General features: G+C 38.2%; 1 protein-coding gene across 1 annotated transcript in view; it reads right to left on the bottom strand.

The window, feature by feature from the left end:
- The window catches only part of EYS (eyes shut homolog), a 1110009-nt gene that overhangs the window by 905715 nt on the left and 177654 nt on the right, over window positions 1–26640 (bottom strand). Inside the window, exon 4 of the mRNA XM_074819828.1 lies at window positions 2340–2533. Coding sequence (XP_074675929.1) covers window positions 2340–2533 — 194 coding nt within the window. The remainder of the gene's footprint in view (window positions 1–2339; window positions 2534–26640) is intronic.

The raw sequence follows: 26640 nt of genomic DNA, 5'->3' as shown, positions 1-26640 counted from the left end.
CCGTTTTCCCCTTCAATATGAAGCACAGAGACAATGCTTCTCTATGATGGTGAAAGACATTTGTCAATCAGTGCAATCTGTAATTTACACAGTAAGAACAGTAGGTTATTTTACATTAAAAAAAAATTCTTAGAGCTGACATTCTCACTCTTATTTTTCTGTATAATGTTCTTTATAGGTCTTTTCATGTTAGAAAATAAAGGAAAAATATATAGGGATTTGTTCCCCCAGTGAATTTGGAAGTGTTCAGTGTTTCTTTAGAATCAGTCTTAAAGCTATGATTGGGGAACTTTATTTTAATATCTATTGAGAAATTTCCATACGTGTGAAACAAAATACTGCATCTGTTTGTCTACAGAAATGATTGTACAAAATAGTATGTGCTAGTATATCTACTAGGCAAAATATTTAGACAGATTGCATAATTTAGAAATCTATCAATTTGTTCAGCAATTTAATGTCTTTTTTTTTTTTCTCTCTCTATGAGCATTTATCACTGGTATGTGATAACTGAGCTTTTGAACTCCTCTTTCATTATTTTGGTTCTGTATAATCATTGTTATTTGCAATAGTCATGCTAATGAAAGAACATCAACAATGCAATTTGAAATATGACCAGATATGACTCTATTATCAAACCTTTATGAGTCTGCATGAATTTATGCTATTTTGCAAAAAGAAAAAAGAAAGGAATTAAAAACAGATACCACAGATAAAGCAAGAATAAGAAACCACCACTAGTTAATAAAGATGACTGATGTATCATGTTTTATACCAGATTTTATTAGAGAGAAGAAAAAGAAATAACATCAGTAGTTCCTTAAGTGACCACCAAGCAAGTGAATAGAAAATGTGGATTCTGGGCTTTTTTAACTGTAGAATATTAGAAATATTACACATTCAGACAATGCTGTGTTTTTTCATGAAGCACGCAAAGCTAAATTAAAAATTTACACTAGAATTAAATGTTTTGGTGCTTTCATGGAACAGATCCTCCTGGAAGCTCTGTCAAGGCATATGGATGACAGGGAAGTGATTAGAAACAACCAACATGGCTGCACAAAGGGCAAATCAGTCCTGATTAATCTGGTGGCTTTCTACGATGGTGTGACTGCACTGATGGATAAGAGAAGAGCAACTGACGACATCTACCTTGATTTCTGTAAGGCCTTTGACCATCCCACACAACATCATTGTCACTAAATTGGAGAGAGATGAGTTTGATGGATAGACTATTCAATGGATAAGGGATTGGCTGGATGGTCATTTAGAAAGAGTTGCAATCAACAGCTCAAAGACCAAATGGAGATCAGTAACAAGTGGTATCCCTCATGGACCCGTACTGGGACTGGTACTATTCAGTACCTTTATTAATGACGTAGACAGTGGGATTGAGTGCACCCTCAGCAAGTTTGCAGATGATAACAAGCTGAGTGGTGCAGTTCATTCAATAAAGGGAAGGAATGCTGTACAGAGGGACCTTGACAGGCTTGAGCAGTGGGCCTATGTGAACCTCATGAGTTCAACAAGGTCAAGTGTAAGGTCCTGAACCTGGTTCAGGGCAATCACCAGTATCAGTACAGACTGGATGATGAATACATTAAGAGCAGCCCCATGGAGAAGGACTTGGTAATACTGGTGGATGAAAAAATGGAAATGACCTAACAATGTGTGCTTCCAGCCCAGAAAGATGATTGTATCCTAGGTGGCATAAAAAGAAATGTGGCCAGCAGGTCAAGGGAGGTTACTCTCCCACTCCATTCTCATAAGACCCCACCTGGAGTACTGTGTTCAGGTCTGGGAACTCCAGCACAAGAAAACCATGAACCTGGTTGAGCCATGAAGATGGCTGTAGGGAAAGGCTGAGAGAATTAGGGTTGTTCAGCCTAGAGAAGAGAAGGCTCTGGAGAGATATTATCAAGGCCTTTCAATACTTAAAGGGGACTTATAAGAAAGACAGAGAGACACTTTTTAACAAGGCCTATAGGCAGAAGGAATAATGGTTTTAAACTAGAAGAGTGTAGATTATGATTAGATATGAGAAAGAAATTCTTTACTGTGAGGGTGGTGAGACACTGGAATATGTTTCAGTGTCAGAGCTGAAACAGAGAACTGTCTCTAGACAGTTAGAGGTTAGAACTGTTACACAGAGAAGTTGTGGATGCTCCATCCCTAGAAGTGTTAAAGGCCAGGTTGGATGGAGCATTGAGCAACCTGATCTGGTAGATGTTCCTGCCCATGGCAGGAGGGTTGGAACTAGAAGACTTTTAAAGGACCCTTCCAATCCAAACCATTCCATGATTCTATATTCAAAAGGGATCTTTGAAGTTTATACTTACATTTGGCAAATCAATACATGTACCTCTGTTCTGACATGGCCTTGAAGAACATTCATTGACATCAATTTCACAGTTGTGACCAAGAAAACCATCAGGACAATCACAGACATATCCAGACTGGTTATATTGGCATATTCCCCCATTCAGGCATGGCTGAGATGCACAAGAATCACCAGGTTCCTCACAAAATGGACCTAAAAGAATTAAACATAAAAAATTAAGGAGTTTTTGAGTGAATTACGCTTTTTGATATGTTGCCTATAAATATTGCCTTATCATTATATTTTGTTTCCCTATTCTCTCATTCATTCTATTTTTTAAATTTTATTAGGGATTGAGAAGTTTTTATTTATTGTGTTTTTCTTAAATTGTCTATACTGTGGAGCTCCAGTCACTGACTGGGACATCTGAAAACTATTCACCATGTAAAAAGCAAAGAACTTAAAATATTCCTGTATGTTTTGCTTGTTTTGGTGAATAAACATAGTAGAAATATGTGGGAGTGACTAAACTCATCTGTAGCAAAGGGAGGAAGAGAACTGGAACAAGTCCCAGGAGACACTGAACAGTCGCTGAACATCTCTCTTGCAGTGGTTATTATTAAGGGAAGTTGAATCCAGTGGACTTTCAGATGAAGGAAGTTGTTCCCATTCCTGTTATAGACTCAGCCAGCATTGAAGCTGAATGTACTCTCAGTAGGTGCACACAGTCACGCGTGCTCGCAGACACACACACTACTTAGTGCCCACATGGATCAACATGAGGAGCAGTGTCTTTCCCTGACCATAAACACAAACAGCACTCACACAGCATGAACAGCAACAAGGGCTCAAAATTTTAATTCCTCTCTGGCTAGTCAGTATTGAAGTTCACCAGCAAATATATGCACTCCCTTGTTCTCTAAACGCACAAATAAACCCACATTAATGGATCCCTCAAATATCAGCATAGGTTTTAAGTCTGTCTAATATCCATATCTGGATCCTGAACTTCTTGTCAACTTGCTGGTTCAGACCTTGAGCCATTCCAGATCTGGGTATAGTTCTAATTGCTGGCTAGTCCAGTTTAAAAGCCCACCCCTGCTCACTAGGAAATGTGGTACGACAGAAGTAATAAAGAAATGAGACTGCAGTAATCAGACACAGGCTCAGCCAGAGAAGCTTAATGAGCAGCAGCCTGCTTACACTCAGCTAGCCCTCTTATCACTTCTTCTCTGCATTTTCCTGTTTTTGTACTTCTCCCATCGAGCTTGATCCCTACCTTTCTTCACCCTTTTCTTCTGCCAGATAAACAACCCTTACTTAAGTGTTTGTCCTCATTGGCCCCAGCTTTGTCACCTCCATACACAAATTCAGTATTTCTGATATGTACCTGGATAATCTTGGCTTTAAGTGGGATTACTGATATGGTTACCCGGGCTCTGTTGGCCTTGCAAATAAATAATACACAAAATGTCCCCAATTCCCCCCTTTTAATTATCTTTGAAGTTTTCCTGTCTCTCACAAAATTCTCCCTTAAGCTTCTGTGAAATCCAGTCATTGCTCATGGTGCTATCTGTAACTTTTTCCAGCCACTCAGTTATTTGTTAAGCTCAGCAACTTCTCATGTTATGCCCAGTGGTTTCCCATGTTCTGTTCAACTCCTGTAACCCCAGGCAGGTGTTTATTACTCTGCCCGCATACCTCAACAGTTATGAGCTGCTTAAGTATTTTGAACAATTAACTCTTTTTAATTGTGCAACACCAAAGATACAGAAGAATTATAGCAATGAAGAATTTACTTCCATTTACTGCCACCTTAGACTTCCGCAGGGCAAACTTTGACCTGTCAAAAAGACTGATTAACAAAATCCCTTGGGAGGCTGCCTTGAAGGATATGGGAGTCCAGGAAGGCTGGACATACTTCAAGAGAGGAGTCTTCAAGGCACAGGAGCAGGCTGTTCCTGTGTGCTGAAAAACAAGCAGGCGGGGAAAGAGACTGGCCTGGCTAAACAGGGACCTTTGACTGGATCTCAAGAACAAAAGGAGAATCTACGACCTTTGGAAGAGGGGCCAGGTCTCTCATGAAGACTATAAAGATGTAGTGAAGTTATTCAGGGACAACATTTGGAGAGCCAAAGCGCAGCTAGAGCTCAACTTGGCTACAGCTGTTAAGGATAATAAAAAATGATTCTATAAATTCGTTAACAACAAAAGGAGGATTAGGGAAAATCTCCCTCCTTTATTGGATGCAGAGGAAAACATGGTAACTAAGGATGAGGAAAAGGCTGAGGTGCTCAACACCTACTTTGCCTCAGTCTTTAGCAGTGGAACTGGCTGTTCCCTGGACAACCAGCCTCGTGAGCTGGGAGATGGGGAGGGGAAGCAGAATGAGGTCAGCACAATTAAAGAGGAAGTGGTCAGAGACCTGCTACACCACTTGGATGCACACAAGTCTGTGGGACCGGATGGGTTACACCCAAGGGTGCTGAAAGAGTTGGCAGATGTGCTCACCAAGCCGCTTTCCATAATTTACCTGAAATCATGGCTAACTGGGGAGGTCCCATTGGACTGGAGGGTGGCAGATGTGACACCCATCTACAAGAAAGGCAGAAAGGAGGATCCAGGCAACTATAGACCTGTCAGTCTGACCTCAGTGCCAGGGAAGGTCATGGAGCAGGTCATCTTGAGTGCCATTAAAAGTCATATAATGGACAACCAGGGGATCAGGCCTAGTCAGCATGGGTTTAGGAAAGGCAGGTCCTGCCTGACAAACCTGATCTCCTTCTATGACAAAATGACCCGACTATTGGATGAGGGAAAAGCTGTGCATATTGTCTACCTGGATTTTCGAAAATCATTCAACACAGTTCCCCATAGGATTCTCACAGAAAAACTGGCTGCCCATGGCCTGGATGAGCGAATGGTCTGCTGGGTCAAGCACTGGCTGGATGGACGGTCCCAGAGAGTGGTGGTCAATGGAGCTAAATCCAGCTGGCGGCCGGTCACAAGTGGTGTTCCTCAGGGCTCGGTGTTGGGACCATTTCTGTTCAACATCTTTATTGATGATCTTGATAAGGACATAGAGTGTATCATCAGTGAATTCGCAGATGACACCAAGTTAAGCGGGAGTGTCGATCTGCATGAAGATAGGGAGGCACTACAGAGGGACTTGGTCAGATTGGATCGGTGGGCCAATGTTAACGGGATGAGCTTCAACAAGGCCAAGTGCCAGGTCCTGCACTTGTGCCACAACAACCCCATGCATCACTACAGGCTTGGGGAGGTGTGGCTGGAGAGCTGTGTGGAAGAGAAGGATCTGGTTGGTCCTGGTCTCTTCTCACAGGTGACTAGTGACAGAACAAGGGGGAATGGCTTTAAACTGCAACAGGGGAGGTTTAGACTGGACATTAGGAAAAAATTTTTCACAGAAAGAGCAGTCAGACAGTGGAATAGGCTGCCCAGGGAGGTGGTGGAGTCACCATCCCTGGATGTGTTTAAGGGTCGTTTAGATGAGATGTTGGGGGATATGGTGTAGGGGAGAACTTTGTAGAGTAGGGCTGATGGTTGGACTCGATGATCCCAAGGGTCTTTTCCAACCTGAATGATTCTATGATTCTATGATTTACTTCTGGAAAATTATGTAGCAAATATGCTTTTTACACATCTTGCATTTCAGTACTTTGATTTAAACCACTTTCTGATCACATATTTACAGATTACATCAGATCTATTTTTCAATAGTTTGCTGTAGCAATAACATTAACTTCATAATAAATCTATTCTGAGGTAGTAGTATGTATTGATTCCATATTTTGTTAGTCACTTGAACCAACTGAATTAAAAATAGACTTTCATAAAAGAATAAAATATACTTTACAAGAAGATTTATACTTTTGAAATGTTAAACAGAATACTTTTAACTCAGAATTGTAAACTGCAAGGTAAACATAGCTAATTCATTCTAAATCAATTAATAGATAAGTATGTGAGCCTCTAATAATTTCCTTACCAACACACTAGCTATATAGAGCAATTATAATTATGTGGAACAACATTTACCAGTAGATCCAAATATCACACTCTGTCTCTATTATATACCAGAACAGCTGATGCAACAAACACAAGAAAATCCCATTAGCAGAAAAAGGGTCAAAACACAATTTCATTTTTATCACTCAGTTCGTTGGAAATAGCTGTTCCAATAAGGCAAAATGAATTGGATCTATCTTTTAGGATATATTATTCACTTCTCTTTAGCATCAGAGGACATTCAAAGAATCTTTCATGAATTTGTTGCTATCTCTCATCACCATAGTAACAAAATGACAGTAAAAGTATATTGCAACTTGCAGATATTAGGACATGCTAATAGGAAAAGCCAAGAAGGCCATTCCTCAGAACAAGGCCATTGACTGGTATTAGTGAATATATAAGAGAACATTCGCAACATGAAGTGAGGTGTATTGATCAATTTTTTCTTATTCAATGTAGTATTTAGCTGTCCTGTTATACTTCAGTACAATATTGTACTCCGGCAGTACTCATAGATGAGGTTATATATCAATTTCCTTCCACTGGGCACATTTGACAAGAATGGGTGTTCCTGTCCCACCCACATCACTAAACAGGAGAAGGCAAATCAGCAAAACAGTGACCCCAACTGCTCTACCCAAAGGAAAGCCAGAAAGTGTAGTTCCACAAACCAAACAGATTAATGAGTTGTTCCTCCCATTGTTTGTACCCCTGAATCCATTCAATCCTCCCCATTTTTTTCTGCCATCATTACCAAGAATTTCTTAGCCTTTTGTTAAACAATGGCACTGGATGGGATTATTAGAACAGGGAAAGACTAAATAAACAAAGTAACACAGAACAATGAAGGCCAGTTGTGGAAACCAGATGAAAGAGGTGTCTTTTTGGTAATTCTATACCCATTTTAGCAAAACTAGGAAAAGGGCATTGTTCTGCTAAAAAAAGAGATAGTGCAACTGTTCTTCAAGGAAGACTAAAAGTAGGTAGAAGAGGAATAGAGAAAAGCCTGAGACAAGATAAGGAAATATTATTAATCACAGCATGAGAGATGTATCAAGGAAAAAATGCATGGTTCAAGGATGGAAAAAAAGTGCTTTAACTTATTTTCTCCTTGGCATCTCCTTGCAAAGAGAAAAAAAAATTCTCTTTGTTAATTTGGAAAAAAAGTGTGATTAGAGTGAATTTGGAGTCAGTTACTTAATCAGGTCCAGGGGGATCAATTCAAATGAAGATACTGAGACAGCAACTGCACTCGTGGTCTAAAACACAAGTCACATCTTTCACAGGTCTATCTGGAATGAAGTATACAAAAAGTCCTACCAACAGCCTAACATGTTTTAGGAAGAATTCAGTCTTGAGCAGTAATGTTTCCTTAATCATTGATGCTACTTCTGTCTTTGATATTCTTCTCCTTTATAATTTCTTATATCCAGCATCTTATGTGAAAAGCAAGAGGAGTGCTCTTTCTCCTCAACATCCATGCCCAATGAGTTTGACAAATCAAGACAATAAAAGGAATTCTGGAAAGTTAGTGTTTTGAGCTTTTTATTCTATCATCTCCAAACCTGATGTCACACTCAATCTATTTTCTAAAGAAGATTGAAAGGTGACTTGATTACATCCCTTGGATGGGGAAAATAACAAGCACTGAAGGGGTCATTAATTCAGTGGAGAAAAGTATAACAAATCAAATGACTGAAGAGAGAAGCAAAACCAAATAAAGTTAGAAACACCTCAAATATTTTTACCAGTGAGTTCTCTGTACCAGACTACCATGAAAGAACTGGATGCTACAGTTGTTGATATCTTCACATCAATTCTTTTTGAAAGATACTACTTTAACCACATACAAGACAGAAGACTTAATATACAGGTAAGCAATATAGCAACCTGTGGTCAGAACAGATGAACAACTAAACTTGCAAATCTACTTTGACTCAAAATGTATACAAAACCTTTTAATAGTTGTGTAAAATTAGGAATTAATTCTAAATTTGCATTTTAAAATTTACACATTTTTGTCATCATCAGTGCCTCTTATTTAGATATGTTCAAATAAATACTTAACTTCATAGCCATGCTAACATTTACTGACCTCTTGAATGTTGTTAGAAGCAAGGTAAAGAGGGAACTGGGTAAAAATAGGCTTGTATACTCTGAAGTCAAATGTAAACCCCTGAAGGAGGACAATATTTAAGCATGAACAATGCAGTTGGGAACAACACATTGGTCCAAATTTCAAGTGTATATTGAAAATGTTTGTACACGTTCTGGAGGTTTGAGACTTAAATTAGAAAAAGTGCAAAGCAAATTCTTTTAATTGCATAGATTTGATGCATAACCTATTTTACTTTGATGTCAATAGCAACATAGTATAGGCATAGTATTTGACATAGATCCTGTGTGTTTCTGTTGCCAGCAATTTCAACAGAAGTAATTCTTCCCTCAATCAGACTCAAAAAGACACATTTGTTGAAAATACTAAAGTCTTTTTAGTGTTCATTGATCAATGATGAACTACTCAAAGCTATGATATATTGTTCAAAGTCTCAGGAAAATAAATGCAGAAACCATGTTCTAGTGGGAGATAGATGATTCAGGAAACTTCAGTATGACAAAAACCAGTTATCAGCTTGATTGAATACCCTGATTAAAGAAGAAAATTCAAGAAATTAAGGACATCATCAGTAAGACAAATTTACCATGGTCTTTCAATATAGTGAATATTTCTTTGGTTTACTTCAATAAAATAAAAATTGTGGAAGATTAAAAAACAAGAATGAGTGAGTAAAGATTATTTTATAGACAAATATGAATGCTAATGAATTTTAGTTTAAGAAACTGAACCTTATTTCCAGCATTTTCTATTGCTTTTACAGGTGAAGAGAATAAAACCCTTCATCAAAACTAAATGCAGAAAAATGCCAGCCCTTCCTTGTCTGATTTAACTGTATCCTTGCTAGTCTTCATTAGTTTCACTACTATATTATAATGATAATCCATTAAAAGTCAAAAGACATTCATGACACCACTGATAAGCATCAGTCAGTTTGTTAAGATACCACATAGTGCCATTTACATAAACATCTGGGCTTAGTGATTAAAATAAATAATTTTTATCTTTAAAATAAGTCTTTCTGGGCTTCATATTCATACAACCATTTCACTTTCCATGGAATAAAATATATGAAAGATCATATTTGCATACTATGCTTTAATATGATTTACGTACTTTTGTTTTGTTATTCCTCTACTGAAAAATCAATATTTTCTGGAGCAGTTATGGGTAAAACACAGTAGATTATTTCAGGAAACAGCATATGTTACACCCATATACATTCATTTATTTGTACTTTAGTTAGAATGAAGCAATAGTATTTCAGGGTTAGCATTAAAAATGAACTATTTAGTGGGAGAGAGATTTATTTTCAGTTTCAGTGAAACAATTGGTTGCTAGGAGTTAAAATCAAGGACCAAGAAACACAGTAGGCAATAAACAGAACAAAACCTAAGAATGAAGACAAGTATCATAATTCAGTTGTTAAAAATATTGTTAATATGCTCAATTTCACAACTGCAATTATAGAAACCCATACGTCATTTCCTTCTTACGTCATGCCATTATTAATGTTTAGAGCTCTTGGTCACTTTAAAAATAATTCCAAATTAAGGCTCTTTTAATCTGAGGACCATCAGATTTCAGTTGGTTAAGTGAAAGAATTTCTGCAATTAAGCTAATCCTTATCTGCATAACTCAGTTAAAAATTTATTACAATTTGTCCAATCCAGTTAACTTCTTGTTTTCACTTTCCTGAGTTTTGTCAGCTGCCCTTCCTTTGACATATAAAACTGAAAAATTTTTTTAAAAGTTCTTTGTAGAAAGATATTTTTTTTTTCTGTGTAAAAGCATCACTGAATCACAAGCTCTTGTCTTATATCTAGACCCTGAAATATACCAATACTTCTATTGGTGCACTAAAAGCATTAATAATATTTAATAGTATTTAAAATATTAATACAGTATCATAGAATCATATAGTGGTTTGGGTTGGAAGGGACCTTAAAGATCATCTTGTTCCAAGCCCCTGCCATGGGCAGGGACACCTTCCACTAGATCAGGGGTTTTTATGAAGCAGTCCAGGGTACAGTTGGCTTGCTATGCTGCAAGCACACATTGCTGGGTCATGTTGAGCTTCCTGTCAACCAATACACTCAAGTCCTTCTCTGCAGGGCTACTCTCAATCTACTCATTGACCAGCTTATATGTGTGCTTGGGATTGCCCCGACCCATGTGCAGGACCTTGCACTTGGCCTTGTTGAACTTCATGAGGTTTGCACAGGCCCACTTCTCCAGCCTGTCCAGGTCCCTCTGGATGGCATCCCTGACCTCCAGTGTGTCAGCCGGCACCACACAACTTGGTGTTGTCAGCAAACTTGCTGAGGGTGCACTCAATCCCACTGTCCATGTCACCAGCAAAGATGTTAAACATCACTGGTCCCAATACTGAATGCTGAGGAGAGCCACTCATCACTGCTCTCGACTTGGACATCAGGCCATTGACCACAACTCTTTAAATGCAACCATCAGCCAATTCCTTATCCACTGAGTGGTCCATCCATCAAATCCATGTCTGTCCAATTTAGAGACAAAGCTGTCATTTGGGACAGTGTCAAATGCTTTGCACAAGTCCAGGTAGATGATGTCAGTTTCTCTTCCCTTATCCACCAAAGCTGTAACCCCACTGTAGAAGGCCACCAAATTCATTTGGCATGATTTGCCCTTAGTGCAGCCATGCTGGCTGTCATGAATCACCTCCTTATTCTCCATGTTCCCTAGCATATTTTCCAGGAAGACCCGCTCCATGATCTTGCCAGACAGAGGTGAGACTGGCTGGCATTTACATCTTCATATAAATTTCTACTCAAAGCCGATGAATGACATCTTTTTTTCTGCATATGAAGTTTCAATAAAGTTTGTATCAAAATGAAATCTACTTAAGGCACTGTAAATCTAGGTCTCAGAAGAGAGTGAGTGCAAATCTCCATGAAAGATTATAAGGGCTACAATCTTAATTTTAAACTAAATAGGCAGTATCAAAGCTCACTGATGTGCTTTATACAAAAGCTCCAATCAGCAGACTTCAAAATAGACATTTTGGAAGTAAATGAATGAGAAGAACATTATCTTCCATCAGAGGAAAGTCTATTAAAGAGTAAATTACAGTACTGCTGGAAAAACTCATCAAGAGTCCTTGTAAACTTTTAGTTTTACTTCTTATCTTGAGTAACCATGGTTTTCAGAAATTCTAAAGTAGCTGAAGCAAATAGAGCTGGGCTGATTCTGAGCCAAGGCCACCCTGGCCACTACTAAGACAGTGTGTATGAACTATCACTGCTTCTGGAAGGCTATTACTCCGTGGGACAAGAGCAGGTCATCACCCTAATTATAACAGATCATTGTACTGTTCCTGGCCTAAAATCACTTCCTAGTGCCCTGGTTTGTTGAAGAAAGGGTTGTTCAAATCACTGCTAGGGGCAGCAGGAAGAGCCATATGTTCATATTGATAGCTGTGACTTTTATCTAGAACACCAATGATGCCCACTCACAGAAAGTCTAGATTTAAAATTGTCTTTCTTCTTGTCAGCTGTTGGTGTTTACCACATACAGGTACAGAAGAAAATCTAAATGTGTCCATTAACAGTGAATTCACTAATATTCCATGGTTTTTACTACAGTAAAATGATATGATGGCTTATCCATCTTCTGGAAAAATAGTTTTAAAAAATGCAATGATTAATCACTCCTTTCTTGAAGGCAACAGTTTCTCCAGATAGGATTAATTAAGTTCCTCAGCTGCCCCTCAAGTGACAAGACTCTTCCTATGCCTAAATGCAAGGTATGTTCCTGATGGCTGTCCTGGTTTCAACTGGATAGGGTTAATTTTTCTTCTTAGTAGCTAGAAGAGTGCTGTGTTTTGGATTTGGTATAGGATTTGGTATGAGAGGAATGTTGATAATACACTGATGTTTTCAGTTGTTGCTAAGAGATCAAGGACTCTACAACTCCTCATGTCCTGCCTGTGCACAGGTGCACAAGAAGCTAGAAGGAGGCATAGCCAGAGCACCAGACCCAAATTAGCCAATGAAATATTCCACATCATGTAACATCATGCTCAGTATATAAAGGAGGGGTGGCTGGAAAGAAAGGGGTTTTCTCACTTCCAGGACTGCAATTGTGGGATCTTTGTATTTTGGGATCCCTAACTGAGAATGGGCTGAGTATCAGTTGACAGGTTGTGAACAATTGCATTGTGCATTACCTGTTTGTACTTTCTATTACTGTTATTGTTTTATTTTATGACAATTATTAAACTGTTTTTATCTCAACCTACAAATCTCCCTTTACCCATCCAAATCTATTCATACCCCAGATGGAGGCAGGGTAAGCGAGCAGCTGCATGGTGTTTGGCTGCCAGTCAGGTTCAAACCATGACATGGCTCACATACTTCTGTGAGAGGCTCTATACTTCTGAATTCTGAAGTATTCCACCTCTTAGAGATTAGGACTGGCATTGTGCCTGACATTATTCAGTATGGTCTATAAAGGTATGAATGGGAGATACACTTTTTATTAAAATCCTAAATGATAATAGAACAAGTCAATATACTGAGTGGGACAGAAATTTTCTTCATTAAAATACAAAAGTCTGTGTGATTTCAAACAGCAAAAGTACAAAATATGAAAATAAACCTGCATAAAAATTTTAAATATATAAATGGATATCAATGGATACCAGACATCAATAAAGTGGTGAATGCTTTGTGAACTAAAACAGAAGGAAGTCTATTGGATGACAAACCTATGCTTTATTTACTCACTTTTCAGTGGAAAACCAAATACCTTCTCATTGTTCACAGGAAATAAAATATCATAATCATTGGTGAGAGACTGGAAAGTGCTGTTTTATACACATCAGTAGTAAGACTAAAATTAAATATTTCATACCATTCTGAGTAAATGACAGAGAAGATTCAAGGAAATTTAATACCAGAATGTGCTTCCCAAGTGAAAGTAGGTGGATGGTGCAAGAGCACACCATACTGGGCTGGGCAAAACCTAGGTATGCAGCTGGAATAAAGGAAGAACAGAGAATCCAAGGGGTGCAAGTTTTCCCTGGGTTTACAATGTACAGAAAATGGTTGATTAATCTAGTATAGATGGGAATCAAGGTAGAACCATTGAGCAGAAAAAGTTATTTAGAGATATTTGAGAAGTTTCTTGTAGAAACAGATAGAAATAATTTAATTTCTAAAAATTTGTTGTCAGTAAAGAAGTAAGAATAAATTGCACAGAAAAAAAAAAAAAAATCACAGAAGAGACAAAGGGGTAAAATGACCAAAAGGACATCTATCTTTAGCTAATATTACTAATACAAGCATGTATATTTCCTGATTGTCAGAACTGTTGCAGAAAATAAAAGCATTTATTAACCAATGATAATGCAAAATCCTTAAAGAATAAAATAAACTTACATTTAGAACATATATGATCCAGCCTTATGACAAGCTAGAATTGAAAAGCAACATCTCTCCTGAAGAACTTAGTAGTATGGGAAAGGGAACATGCCTCAAGGAACATTTTAAATCTATTAAATTCTCAATGGGCAAGGTGTTACTTAACACTTCTATGGATATCTATAAAAATCCCATTGGAAACTGAAAGGTCTTGAACATTTCTGTTCTTTGTGAAGCAGGCAAACCATATTTCCTTCTCTTTTCTTTAGTGGAGTAATGAGTGGTAGCTTCAGTACTTCCTAGCAGCAATGATTAGCTGCATGTTGAAATCCTCCCACTTTTATTTTTTTGTTGGTGGCAACCTCAGGGCTTCTATTCCTCCTCAGGGTCTGAGTTATTCAGTTGTTTCCTCAACCTTCCTCTTTCCTAAAGGTCAAACCTTTGGAAGCTCTTTAGCTTAGTTAACTATTTCATACTAAAGAAAACACTAAAATAAGGTTGTTCCATGTCCTGTAATTATGTTTGGAACCTATGCCTTCTCTCTTGAATACTCGAATAGCAGTTTTTACCTGAAACTTTGAATGTTTTTCTGAAACTAAGATAACTTGATCATTATGCATAATGAGGGTAAAATGTTCTTAACTCTTTGTTCTGTAAAGAAGAATTAAAGCTTGTAATATTTTCCTGATATTTCACTCACTTAAGGGAGGAAAGGAGGGAGGAAAGGTGGGAGATAGAGACTTCCTAGTGGGGCAGGTGTACTCTCTAATATTCTCCAGAGTAAGCATGATAGGCACCTGCATAGACTAAACAGAATACTTCATCAGATGTCAAAGCAATCTGTAATTCAGGGTATTTTAATGGGTTTTAGTTTCTAAAATATATTAAAATTATTAAATGTGAAAATAAATAGATTCTCAATTTATTTCACAACTGACACACTAAAAACTTAGTAAGAGAAAGGTCCTGATCTTAATACATTTTAATTTTCTGCTATATATTTATCAAAGAAGATTATTTGTCTTCACATAGATATATTTAGACACTATTACAAGTAAAAATATATATTTTTTTAATATTTCTTCTGTTTATATTTGCCCACTTCTCAGCCAATGCATGAGTACAAGGAATTTAGCCATTATATTAACTGAAAGGACTCAATGAGATCAACAAAATAAATAGCAGTTAAAAAATAAGCAAAACTTGTACATATTTTCATATAATCAAGGTAACAATAATATTAATATTACATTTATTGTAACATTTTATTACTAAAAAGACAACATAAATATTTGGATCATTTATCTCCAAACAGTACACAAAGTGAGAAATGTGATACAATGAAAAAGAAAGAAAAACTACAATTTAGTGGGAAAGCTAATGTACGTAAACCAATATCATCCCTAAATGGAGAAATACACATTTTAAAGGCTTGTGTAAATGTACTGAGTAGGAAAAAAAAGGGGAAAATGTTGTGATTAATAAAGGGATGAGTTTAAAAACAAGAAAAAGTGATGATGGAGGCATCATTGCAGGGGAAGGTAAAAAAGAAAAGAAAAAACAATGTAAACTTGTGTCCAAATAATTGCAGTTCTACATACTCCATCTTACAAAGATTACCTTAACCCCTATATATTGTAGTAATGGAAGCTATTTGAAAATTAAAGCAGATTGAGATTCCTGGTAATATATTGAAGTTACCTCTTCAGTAGACTCTTTAGGAACATTAAAAATACTCTACATTCTTAAGAAAAAGAAGTTTTGTAGGGACAAAAGAGCTTTTGCAGATCAAAACTGGGTTTTTATTTTTTTGCTTTTTTGTCATCTGTTTCTGTAAAATTAATAAATGTATTTTTGCTTCCACCAGTCTTGATTTACTTGTAGATTTTATTCCTCACAGTTAAAACCCCTATGAGTACAATGTGGAAAATATTTTTTTTTTAAATGAAAATAAAAAATACATTAATTTTCTTCTATACTTTATACTTTTAACTTTTCTTTAAAATGGAGATCAACAAATGGCTAGAAAGAGCAGAATTCATTCAGAAGGCATTGGATGAACAAAGGTTTTGATGAGATGCATAATATTATGAATACATGGGCCAGAATTACTCTGAACCACTCAAAACACTTTGGGACATTCTATTCTCTAAATGTTCACAACACAAATAACAATTTTAGCCACATTATGTATAATCTGGTTATTTATGGTTGTTAGCACTTACTTGTCTAAGCACCGTAAAACTAGATGAAATTTTATAGAACACATAAAGAGAGACATTTTTGAAAACATGTATAACTTGACATACAAAATAAATGTGCTATGTGACATATCTCACTTAGAGATCTTTTCTAGTATAGCTAGACTATTTCACATCTTAAAATACCTTGTATGAAGTAGTGTTGGTGTCTCCATATTGAATTTTAGATTTCATTTTTGAGGTGACTTAAGTACTTTGATATCCTATGAAATGCCATTTTCCTAAATGATCTAGGAACATTTAGAATAGAAATTCTGTTGCTGTCTCTGTAAAATATGCTGATAAATGACTACTTTAGAAGGTGGAATACATAAGTCAATCATATATTTTTGAAAAATGATCGTTAACTCTGTGCTAACCAGTATACTTCAGTCTACATAATAATTTATTCTGACTGCCTTTTTGACACACTTTTCTTTGGTGAAGTGATGTAGGTTAGATTTGTTGGGTTATTTTTAATTCACTTATGCAAACATGCAGAATGGCACTAAGTTTTTGGGCAGTCATAACTGTGCTAGTATCACCATATATAATCTAGTGTAAATCAGAAGAAATCCTATAAAACCTCAGGAACTGATATTGGTAAAATGCATCAGTAGATACACTAAGTAGATTCAGCAAATTCCTCAGCTTTCTTTCCTACAGAGTAGAAGTCATCAATAGTAAATTTCAGATATTTGGACACCAAAAGCTTTAGGCTAATATCTAATTAGAGCCAAATAAAGAAACCGACCTGCAACTGGAAGTTCCCTAAAAGACTTTTAAAAATTGGCTCTAACATGCCTGTACTATGTATTCCAATATTCAGCAATCATGACTACAATATAATAAATGTAAACCATTAAGATTTGTAAAACTATTCAGGGGATTTTAATTCTTGTTGTTGTTATTATTATTATTTAATTACATGATATATAATAATAAAATATTATCATGTTATATTATTTTTGTATTTATTATAGATTTATATAAGATAATATTATATTATTATATGATAATAATATTCATTCTTTTGGCAGTAATATTCTCAAGAATTCCTCTGAAACTAGGATAAATTAAAGATGCAATAGTTTAAATATTGATAATGAGCAGTTCAGTTAGTTATATGAATCTAGGAAGAAGAGCCTTAAATAAAGCAGCAGCTGGAAACCTGGCATTTTCATATTTCTCTGTTAATATACAGACTTTCTAGAAGTACATGACAGGTGATTAACTTTGTCCTCTCTCCTCAAAGTTAACACAGCCAGCTGACTGATGATGAAAGATATGTATGGGCTGAAAAATCAATGGATTCATGAGAATCCTCAAGCATGACCTCCATAAAAATTATATCATGTGTAGCTTGGCTTTCTCTCTTGTTTGCAGCCAAAACTGTATTGTGTGAGAAGACAAAAAAGCTTGGATCAGCAGGTACCAAGCCACTTACATCCACTCTAAATCAACAAAATACACCTGAAGTCAAATGCAGCTCACAGCACTAATATACACAGCTGTAAATATTGAACTAGACAAAAATGTTTACATATTTTCACCACTGTCAAGTTGGTGTCAAGATGGAGTCTTCAGTGATATACAATTGTTTAAACCCTTTAATTACCCCAAACAGCTTGAACCTTTGGAACTCACTAATTCTTATGAATCCCATAACAAAATTATTTTCAAAATGATTGTGACATGTGAATGACTGAAGCCAGTGACTCTATAGTTTTGCAGCTAATTGTTAATTATTGTTAAAGATTATATATCTTCTTTTTCTAATCTGTAGTAGTGTAGAAGCAGTTTTACAAGTAATCAAGAAGAAAGAAACTGAGATGGGGAATAATCTTATTGAAAGACAACTGATTGTTCAAGCCTTTGACAAAGAGGACTATTCAGGATATATACTTTTTTTTCCCATGGTCCTCAGAAATCACAAGTCTAAATGACAAAGTCCTTCTATTACAGTGGAAGATAATTTTTTCTGAGATTAATTCCCACTAATTTACTTAACAATGTTCAGAAACATGACTGTAGATTTAAGGAAACTACTAAAGACCTGGGAAACAGATCTTCAGGAGACATATCTACTTGAAATTCAATAAGCAAGGTAAGGGTTGAGGAAGAGATGTAAATGATAGGAATATATTCTGGGAAGGTGTGCCCTTAGGCAACTGCAGAGACCAGGAACATGTGCTAAATAAGGGGAAGCCTGAAGCAGCAGTGGGGATTGAGTATATTGAGGAGGAGGAGGAGGAGGAGAGTGGATAGTATAGAAAGTGAGAGCAAAAAGAGACCTTGAATCTCAGGAATAGAAGAGCCCATCACAGTAACACAAAAGCAGTACAATGGACTGGTTAGTTACCAATAGCCCTGTTTTCACACCTTCTGTATCCTAGGAGGCCGAGAAAGAAAAAAAATGTGGAGAATAGCCATCTAAAAAATCAGTTTATAACCTTTATGTTGTTGGTGAGAAAAAGGTGTTGGTTTTAATTTAAGTATTTCCATATTGCTTATTTTTTATCCTAGCTACTAAATTTTTAAAATATTGTGATGAAACATCCCAAGTGCTCTGTTGTGTTAATGCCTAAAATGAAGGCTGTTCATACAGATAACATGTGTGATATGTTGTCAAGTGACAATATCGCATCATCTCATAATCCAAAATTATCTTCTTATCTTCTAGATTATGAATTAATTTATTGTAATGAATTAATCTTGAAGAAGAAAAATAATCCCTAGGAGTTTCTACAGAAGAAAAACAGAAAAACCAAATAAATATTAATTAAAATTCGATAACTAAGATTTGTACAGCTGTACAAAGGAAAAGGTCCGCTTATTGTAGCAGTTGATAACATTATTAGACTCTGAGAAAACATTATTAGACTCTGAGAAACAACAGAGTATTATACCCTTTGCAAGAAAATAAGCTTCTGAACATTCAAAGTTTCTTGGAACTGTAACTTCTAGTCTCCAATGACCTTTGGATATATTTCCATCTTGAGGACAAATTTGACATCCATCATCATTATTTAATGGGACAAACTGAGAGTATTTGAATCCCTGGATACTGGGCAGAGTGCTGCAGCACCTAGCAATTCTGGAAGCACTGTAGACATAGAATGTACTCAGTGCCTGACTACATGGAAGGGCACTAATATTGAGAGAAGAATAGGGTTTGGGGGTCTCTCATAAAATCGATAGTCATCCTCAAAAGCTGAGAGTAGCACCATGGGTTTATGGCTCTAACACAGTGATGTAATATAGAGAAATACAGGCCTGGTATGGTAAAAGAGGCCTCGATGCAGCATGCAGCACAGGGCAGTACAGCTATGGAATAATAATAAGTATGGGACAGGGTTGGCACTGGAGACCCCACAGCTGTAAACAATTTATAAGTGAACAGTTAAAGAAATGCAGACTGGAGTTGGACAAAACTGGTCTTAAGGGCAACAAAAAGAACAAAGAAATGGTATCTAACATACATAACTTCACCACATATAGTAAATTCAGATGTGTAGAACTGCAGCCCAATGAAGAAAAAGAGAGCTATAAAAGCTTGTTAGCAAACATATAAACATGATCCTAAGTAGATCCTAGAGCAAAGAAGATGAAACCATCATCACAAACATTATATTCCTCCTGTTGAAGGACTCCAGGAGCTCGCAATAAAATTCACAATAACACCCCTGTAGACAAAAGCAGTGAAATGAGCAGGGAAAGGCGAGCATAGCATCGGGAGAAGGGTTAGAAACCCAGAAATGTATATATAAGAACTTTACCTGTATTATTATTGAAATATTTTCTGCACAGATGACTCCTAAGATTTCAATTATACTGTAGTTTTTTCACTTTATATATGCAGTGTTTTTTCCAGAAACCTGTGTTTAAATATCAGTGCATATTGACACATATAATGGCAGCAAGATAACAAAACCAAATGAAATGAAAGCCAAGGAAAGTAAAAACACCTATCATGAATTTAACACTGAAGACACCTACTGGGTTAATAAGAAGACCCCTTCAGTAGTAAGTGAAGAATTCTACAGCATCAGAAGACTCTATATTCTCTCACAATTCAGGAGGTCTGTGATCTATAATATATAAAATCCAAGTTCATATGACCTAACTCAGACCATAAAAGACCTAGATGTTCACTCCAAACCCTGTTAGAAACAACAGTTTAAACTGTACACCTCTAGAAGATGGTTCATTCCATCAAAAAAAGGTATCCAGGATAGATGCAATGAATTGTTCCTGGGATACCTGTTTGTGGTGGTTTGACCTTGGCTAAATGCCAGGTACCCACCAAGTCGCTCTATCACTTCCCCCCCTTTCCCCTTTTTTTCTCAATAGGGCAAAGAAGGGAAAGAAAATAAGATAGGAAAACAAAACAACCCTTGTGGGTAAAACAACAGCAGTTTTAATATAAGCAAAGCGAAGCAAAGGTCCGCGCGCGGAAGCAAAAAAAGAAAACAGATTTATTCTCTACTTCCCATGAACAGGCGATGTCGGGCCTTCTCAGGAAGCAGGGCTCCAATACGCGTAGCGGTTGCCTCGGAGGACCAAGGGTGACCCCACCCCCTTCCTCCTTTCTCCCAGCTTTATACTGAGCAGACGTCATATGGTCTGGAATATCCCTTTGGTCAGTTCGGGTCAGCTGTCCTGGTTGTGTCCCCTCCCAAGATCTTGCCCACCCCGTCCCACTGTGGGGGGGAAATGTCAGAAAGAGCCTTGGTGCTGTGTAAGCACTACTCAGCAGTAGCCACAACACCAGTGTGCTATCAACACCCTGCCAGCTCCCAGCATAAAACACAGCACCATGAGGGCTGCTACAGGGGAAAACCAATTCTGGCTCAGCCAGACCCGATACACTGTTTTTCTTCTAACTAAACAGGGAAAACTAAAATATTTTAGGTTAGATACCAAACTCTAGCCAGCTGCTGTTGAATAACATGCAGCCAGTCAATGAAGAGTATCAGTTTGCCAAATGAATGGATTAAAGCTAATCAGAGAATATAGTTTTACCACAAATTTATCTTCAGAAGCATTCATTTTGCAACAAGCTGCAAAGGTGTATTGATAAAAATTATTTTTTTTTAGTCTGTTGGTTTTACTGCCAAGGTGGTAAAACATGTTTTGAAATGACTGATTATTGTTTGGAAAAAAGCCAATGAAATGATGTCCTGCATCTGGGAAGAAAAGTAACTTGAAATATGATGTATTCCTACCTATATGTTTAGGGATTTCATTCACACATATACTAACTAATAAATTAAAATAGACAATGGTTAACATAATCTTTTCATTTTTCCTGTACAGTATTTTTATTTTCATCTGTAAAATCCCTTCATCTTGAAAATACCCTAAAATTAAAAAATCCCAATTTGTCAAATTATATTTGAACAGTTCAGCAAATAAGAAGTTTTAGGACTTAAATTCATTTTAAAATGATTTAAATCTAACAGTAAAATGAACAAAGAAATTATCAAGGCTTTCTGAAAGTTCTGAAATCTTCTGCAATTGTGAATTTTTGCCATAATTCACAGGTTGTTATTATCTCCTTGTAAGATAAATAAGGCTTTTGTCTATTTAATAGTCTGTATATCATGGGTATGCAGGGTGAATTTCCCTTTAAAAGAAGGCTGACATTATTTTACTGAAATGTTTGCAGCAGTATTGATTCTATACATTGTTTTGTATGCCTCCTGGAGGTACTGATAACATGTGTAAAATTCTGCCCCATTGCTAATTCCCTAAAATAAGTAAATGAGTCTTAGTAAATTTGAAATGTGTATAGTCATCATCTACTTGAAGAAAAATATAACTGCACACATTTTTCGTGTTTTCTAGTGTTTGAATTTCATTCATTAATTAAGTAGATCAGGTATTGTGTTCTGTTGACACATGCTATGACGTCAATAAACAGCCACTTTTGAGATACATTATGTCAAGCTATTAATTTCCAGACCCTGAAATAAATAATTTGATAATATTACAGTCTGTAAGTCCTATGGTCCTTCGTATTTTAATTAATTATGAAAAATATAATTACAACTGTACTTGCACGATTTTGAATTAATTGCCTGCCATAGACATTTTCTTCATTCAAACATGCTTATTAAATATTTGTAGAAAGCTCATCTCTTATCTAGCATGTGGATGCTAGAGCTACTTGCTTTCTTTCTACTGATTCAAGTCAAGCAATGAAAGACTAGAACTAAGATAACAGTGAGTGAAGGGTACACTATGTTACCAGCTAACAATCTCATACCTGAACTCAAAATATTAGTCATCTAGTGACCAAATTGCTTGGATGTTGCCTCTGGGTAGGCATGGATTTGAAGGCATTCTGAAGTATGGAGAAAGAGAAATCTGAAGTTGAGCTACTCCTCAGAGTATGAAGACTAGTCATATGAGGGCTGCTTTCTGGAAAGTATTGAAATATCAAATAGCAGATATTTGATATGATGACAAAGTTTGAATTGCTTTGAGAACAATGTGGTGGTGTCATTGTTTGAACTCATCCAGTAGACAATCACCACGTGGCTAGTCATTCACTTCCCTCGCCTCCCCAGTGAAATAGCGAAGGGACAAAAAAAAGAAATTCGTAGGTTGAATTAAAAAAAGACAATTTAGTGATAGTAACAAAACAACAGTGAAAATAGTAAGTCCAAACGGGTAGTATAAAATCCAGTTGCTCACCAGCTAGTGGCTGATATGCAGCCTGTCCCCAGCAGTGATCCTGAATGGACCAAAAGGAGATGAGAGAGCACACATCTCCTTTATATATGAACATGATGTCACATGATATGGAATACTCCAATGACTGATCCAGGCCCGGCCATCTAGCTGTGCTCCCTCTCAGCCCATGGAAAGTTAACTCTATCCTGGCTGAAACCAGGACAGTCTCCACCCCTTATTCCACACCATTGACATCATGGTCAGGTTCCAAATACATCCTAAAGAATCACCACCTCTTTTCCCAACTCTCACAGATATCATTCCCTTAGTCTATAGGTCATCCTTCCAAAATGTCTACTGAGTTCATTTAGTCCATAACTTTGGGATCCATCTGTCATGACGGTCTTTAAGGCTGGAGCAATGAGGTGCGGTTGGCTCAGTCAGTAGAGCAGGAGGCTGTGGATGTGGCAGGAGGATGTTGCAGGGCACAAATTGCAATAACAGGGTTATTTGACAGCTCAATTCATTGGCTATTTTCACCTAAAATCACATCTCCTTGAGGCACGCATCAGACTTCTCTGTCCTTCTGCATTAATTACCAAGTGCAGCCAGGTCCTTGGGCAAAAGTAATCCCACGCATGGGTTTACCTTTACCCAATGCAGGAGTAATCCAGACTGTCTTTCCCAGCATATTTTTGATGCACACTACAGGGGCTTTATCCCCATCCACGGTATGTAGGAGGTTTGATTGAGCAGGGCCAGCTTGCTTGGCAGATCCTCTGGTATTGACTAACCAGGTGGCTTTAGCTAAATGCACATCCCAGTGTTTGAAAGTTCCACCACCCATTGCTCTCAGTGTAGTTTTTAGCAACCCATTGTATCACTCATTTTTCCCAGAGGCTGGTGCATGGTAGGGAATGTGATATATCCACTCAATACCATGTTCTTTGGCCCAAGTGTCTAAGAGGTTTTTTCAGAAAAGTGTCCCATTATCTGACTCAATCCCTTCTGGCGTGCCATGCTGCCACAAGACTTTCTTCTCAAGGCCTCAATGTTGTTCTGGGCAGTGGCATGGGACATGGCATAAGTTTCCAACCAACCAGTGTCTGCTTCCACCATTGTAAGCACATAGTGTTTGCCATGCTGAGTTTGTGGGAGCGTGATATAATCAATCTGCCAGGCCTCCCCATATTTATATTTTGACCATCATCCTCCATACCAAATGGGCTTTAACTGTTTGGCTTGCTTGATTGTAGCACACGTCTCACATTCATGGATTACCTGTGCAATAACATCCATGGTTAAGTCCACCCCTCAGTCACGAGCTCATCTATGTGTTGCATCTCTTCCCTGATGGCCTGAGGAGTCACGGGCCCAGTGAGCCATAAATTATTCACCCTTATGTTGCCAGTCCAGATCTACTTGTGCCACCTTAATCTTGGCAGCTTGATCCGCCTGTTGGTTGTTCTGATGTTCTTCAATGGCCCGGCTCTTGGGTACATGAGCATCTACATGGTGTACTTTCACAACCAGATTCTCTACCCAAGCAGCAATATCTTGCCATAATTCAGCAGCCCAGATGGGTTTGCCTCTGCACTGCCAGTTGCTCCATTTCCACTGCTGTAACCACCCCCACAGCACATTTGCCACCACCCATGAGTCAGTATAGAGGTAGAGCACCGGCCAGTGCAGTCTGGATCAGTCCATGGCAAATGGTGGGGCTGTGTTTCCACCCCTGGGGCAGTCGATTCCAGGTGTATTGGACACCCCTCCAGGTAAAAGCAAAATGTGGCCTGCATTCTGCTGCCAGAGGGATGGAGAAAAATGCGTTGACAATATCAATCATGCCATACCACTTGGCTGCCTTCGACTCTAGTTCATATTGCAGTTCCAACATGTCTGGCATGGCAGCACTCAGTGGTGGCGTGACTTCATTCAGGCCACGATAGTCTACTGTCAATCTCCACTCTCCATTAGACTTTCACACTGGCCATATGGGGCTGTTAAAAGGGGAGAGCGTCTTGCTGATGACTCCTTGGCTCTCTAGTTGATAAATCAGTTTATGGATAGGGATTACAGAGTCTCGATTGGTGCGATATTGCCGTTGGTGCACTTTTGTAGTGGCAGTTGGCACCTGTTGTTCTTCAACCCTCAGCAATCCCACAACAGAAGGATCCTCTGAGAGACCAGGTAACACAGACAGCTGTTTAATGTCTTCTGTTTCCAAGGCAGTTATACCAAAAACCCACCAATACCCTTTTGGGTCCTTACAATACCCTCTTCTGAGATAATCTATGCCAAGAATACATGGAGCGTCTGGGCCAGTCACAATGGGGTGTTTTTCCCACTCTTTTCCACTTAGGCTCACCTCGGCCTCCAATACAGTCAACCCTGTCACTCCTGAAATACAAATAGGTTCTGCTCCTTTAAAATTTGATGGCATTAGAGTGCATTGAGCACCAGCATCCAGTAAAGCCTTATACTGCTGGAGGTCAGATGTGCCAGGTCATTGAATCCACACAGGCCAATAAACTCGATTGTACCTGTCCTCTGCCTGGCTGGAGGCAGAGCCCCTCTAATGTTGGTCATAATGTTGGTCATATCGACAAATGGGTTAGTGTGGTGTGCACAGGTTTCAGTCTCATCTTGATCACTCACTTCTTGTGAATACAAATCAGAAGTTCTTCTCATAGGATCATGAGCAAAGTCGACCTTTCTGCTCAGTTTGGGCACTTGTTTACTGGAAACCGGAGCAGCATTTCTCCTAAAAAAACCCTGTTTTGTAGTTGTTCTTCCTTCCAACTCACGTACCTGCTCTTCTAGGAGGTAGGTACACTTTCCATCCCATTTCTTCATGTCTTCTCCATGGTCACGCAGGCAATGACACAGGTTCCCCTGTGGTGTATACCAGTTCTCTTGAGTAGAGAAATGACTGTGTGCCCAGGTGGCCAAAAAGGCCAATGGTATTCTGGCTTGTATCAGAAATAGTGTGGCCAGCAGGGACAGGGAAGTGATCTTACCCCTGTACTTGGCACTGGTGAGACCGCACCTCGATTACTGTGTTCAGTTTTGGGCCCCTCACTACAAAAAGACATTGAATTACTTGAGCATGTCCAGAGAAGGGCAACGAAGCTGGTGAAGGGTCTGGAGCACATGTCGTACGAGGAGCGGCTGAGGGAACTGGGGTTGTTTAGTCTGGAGAAGAGGAGTCTGAGGGGAGACCTCATCGTCCTCTACAACTACCTGAAAGGAGGTTGCAGAGAGATGGGGATGAGTCTCCTGAACCAAGTAGTAAGCGATAGGACAAGAGGGAATGGGCTCAAGTTGCGCCAGGGAGGTTTAGACTAGATATTGTCAATGGTCCCTTCCCTAGACAGGGATCCCAGCTGCCTGGCATCCCTACCCTCTAATTCCACGCTATTGGTCCCACTATCCCAGAATCAGAGCAGCCAGGTAACGAGCTGATCACCTGGATGGTGGCTGAAAACTTTCCGCATGTCTTGCAACTCACTCAAGGTTAAGATTGGGTGACTATCACTGGCTCTGCCTCCTCCTCCTGTTCTTGTGATGGGCCTGGTTCATTGTCACCCTGTACACTGTGAGAGGATTTTCTTGTGTATTTTTTCTTCTGTATGGGAGCAACTGACACTGTCATGGGTTGGATCTCTGGTTCAGCTGGAGTGCCTGTCCTGAGCCTGAGCCAAGCAATAGACATTATGACCCGATCCGTCATTATCTCAATCCTCAAGCACCACGTTGGGCACCAAAATAGACTGTCGTGGTTTGAACTCGGACGGTAACCAATCACCACGTGGCTAGCTGTTTACTTCCCTCCTCCCTCCCCGGTGAAAT

This window comes from Strix aluco, chromosome 3, assembly GCF_031877795.1.
Source record: "Strix aluco isolate bStrAlu1 chromosome 3, bStrAlu1.hap1, whole genome shotgun sequence".
In the NCBI taxonomy this organism is placed as follows: Eukaryota; Metazoa; Chordata; class Aves; order Strigiformes; family Strigidae; genus Strix; species Strix aluco.
The sequence above is the reverse complement of the archived record's forward strand: the minus strand, read 5'-3'. Positions and strand labels throughout refer to the sequence as shown.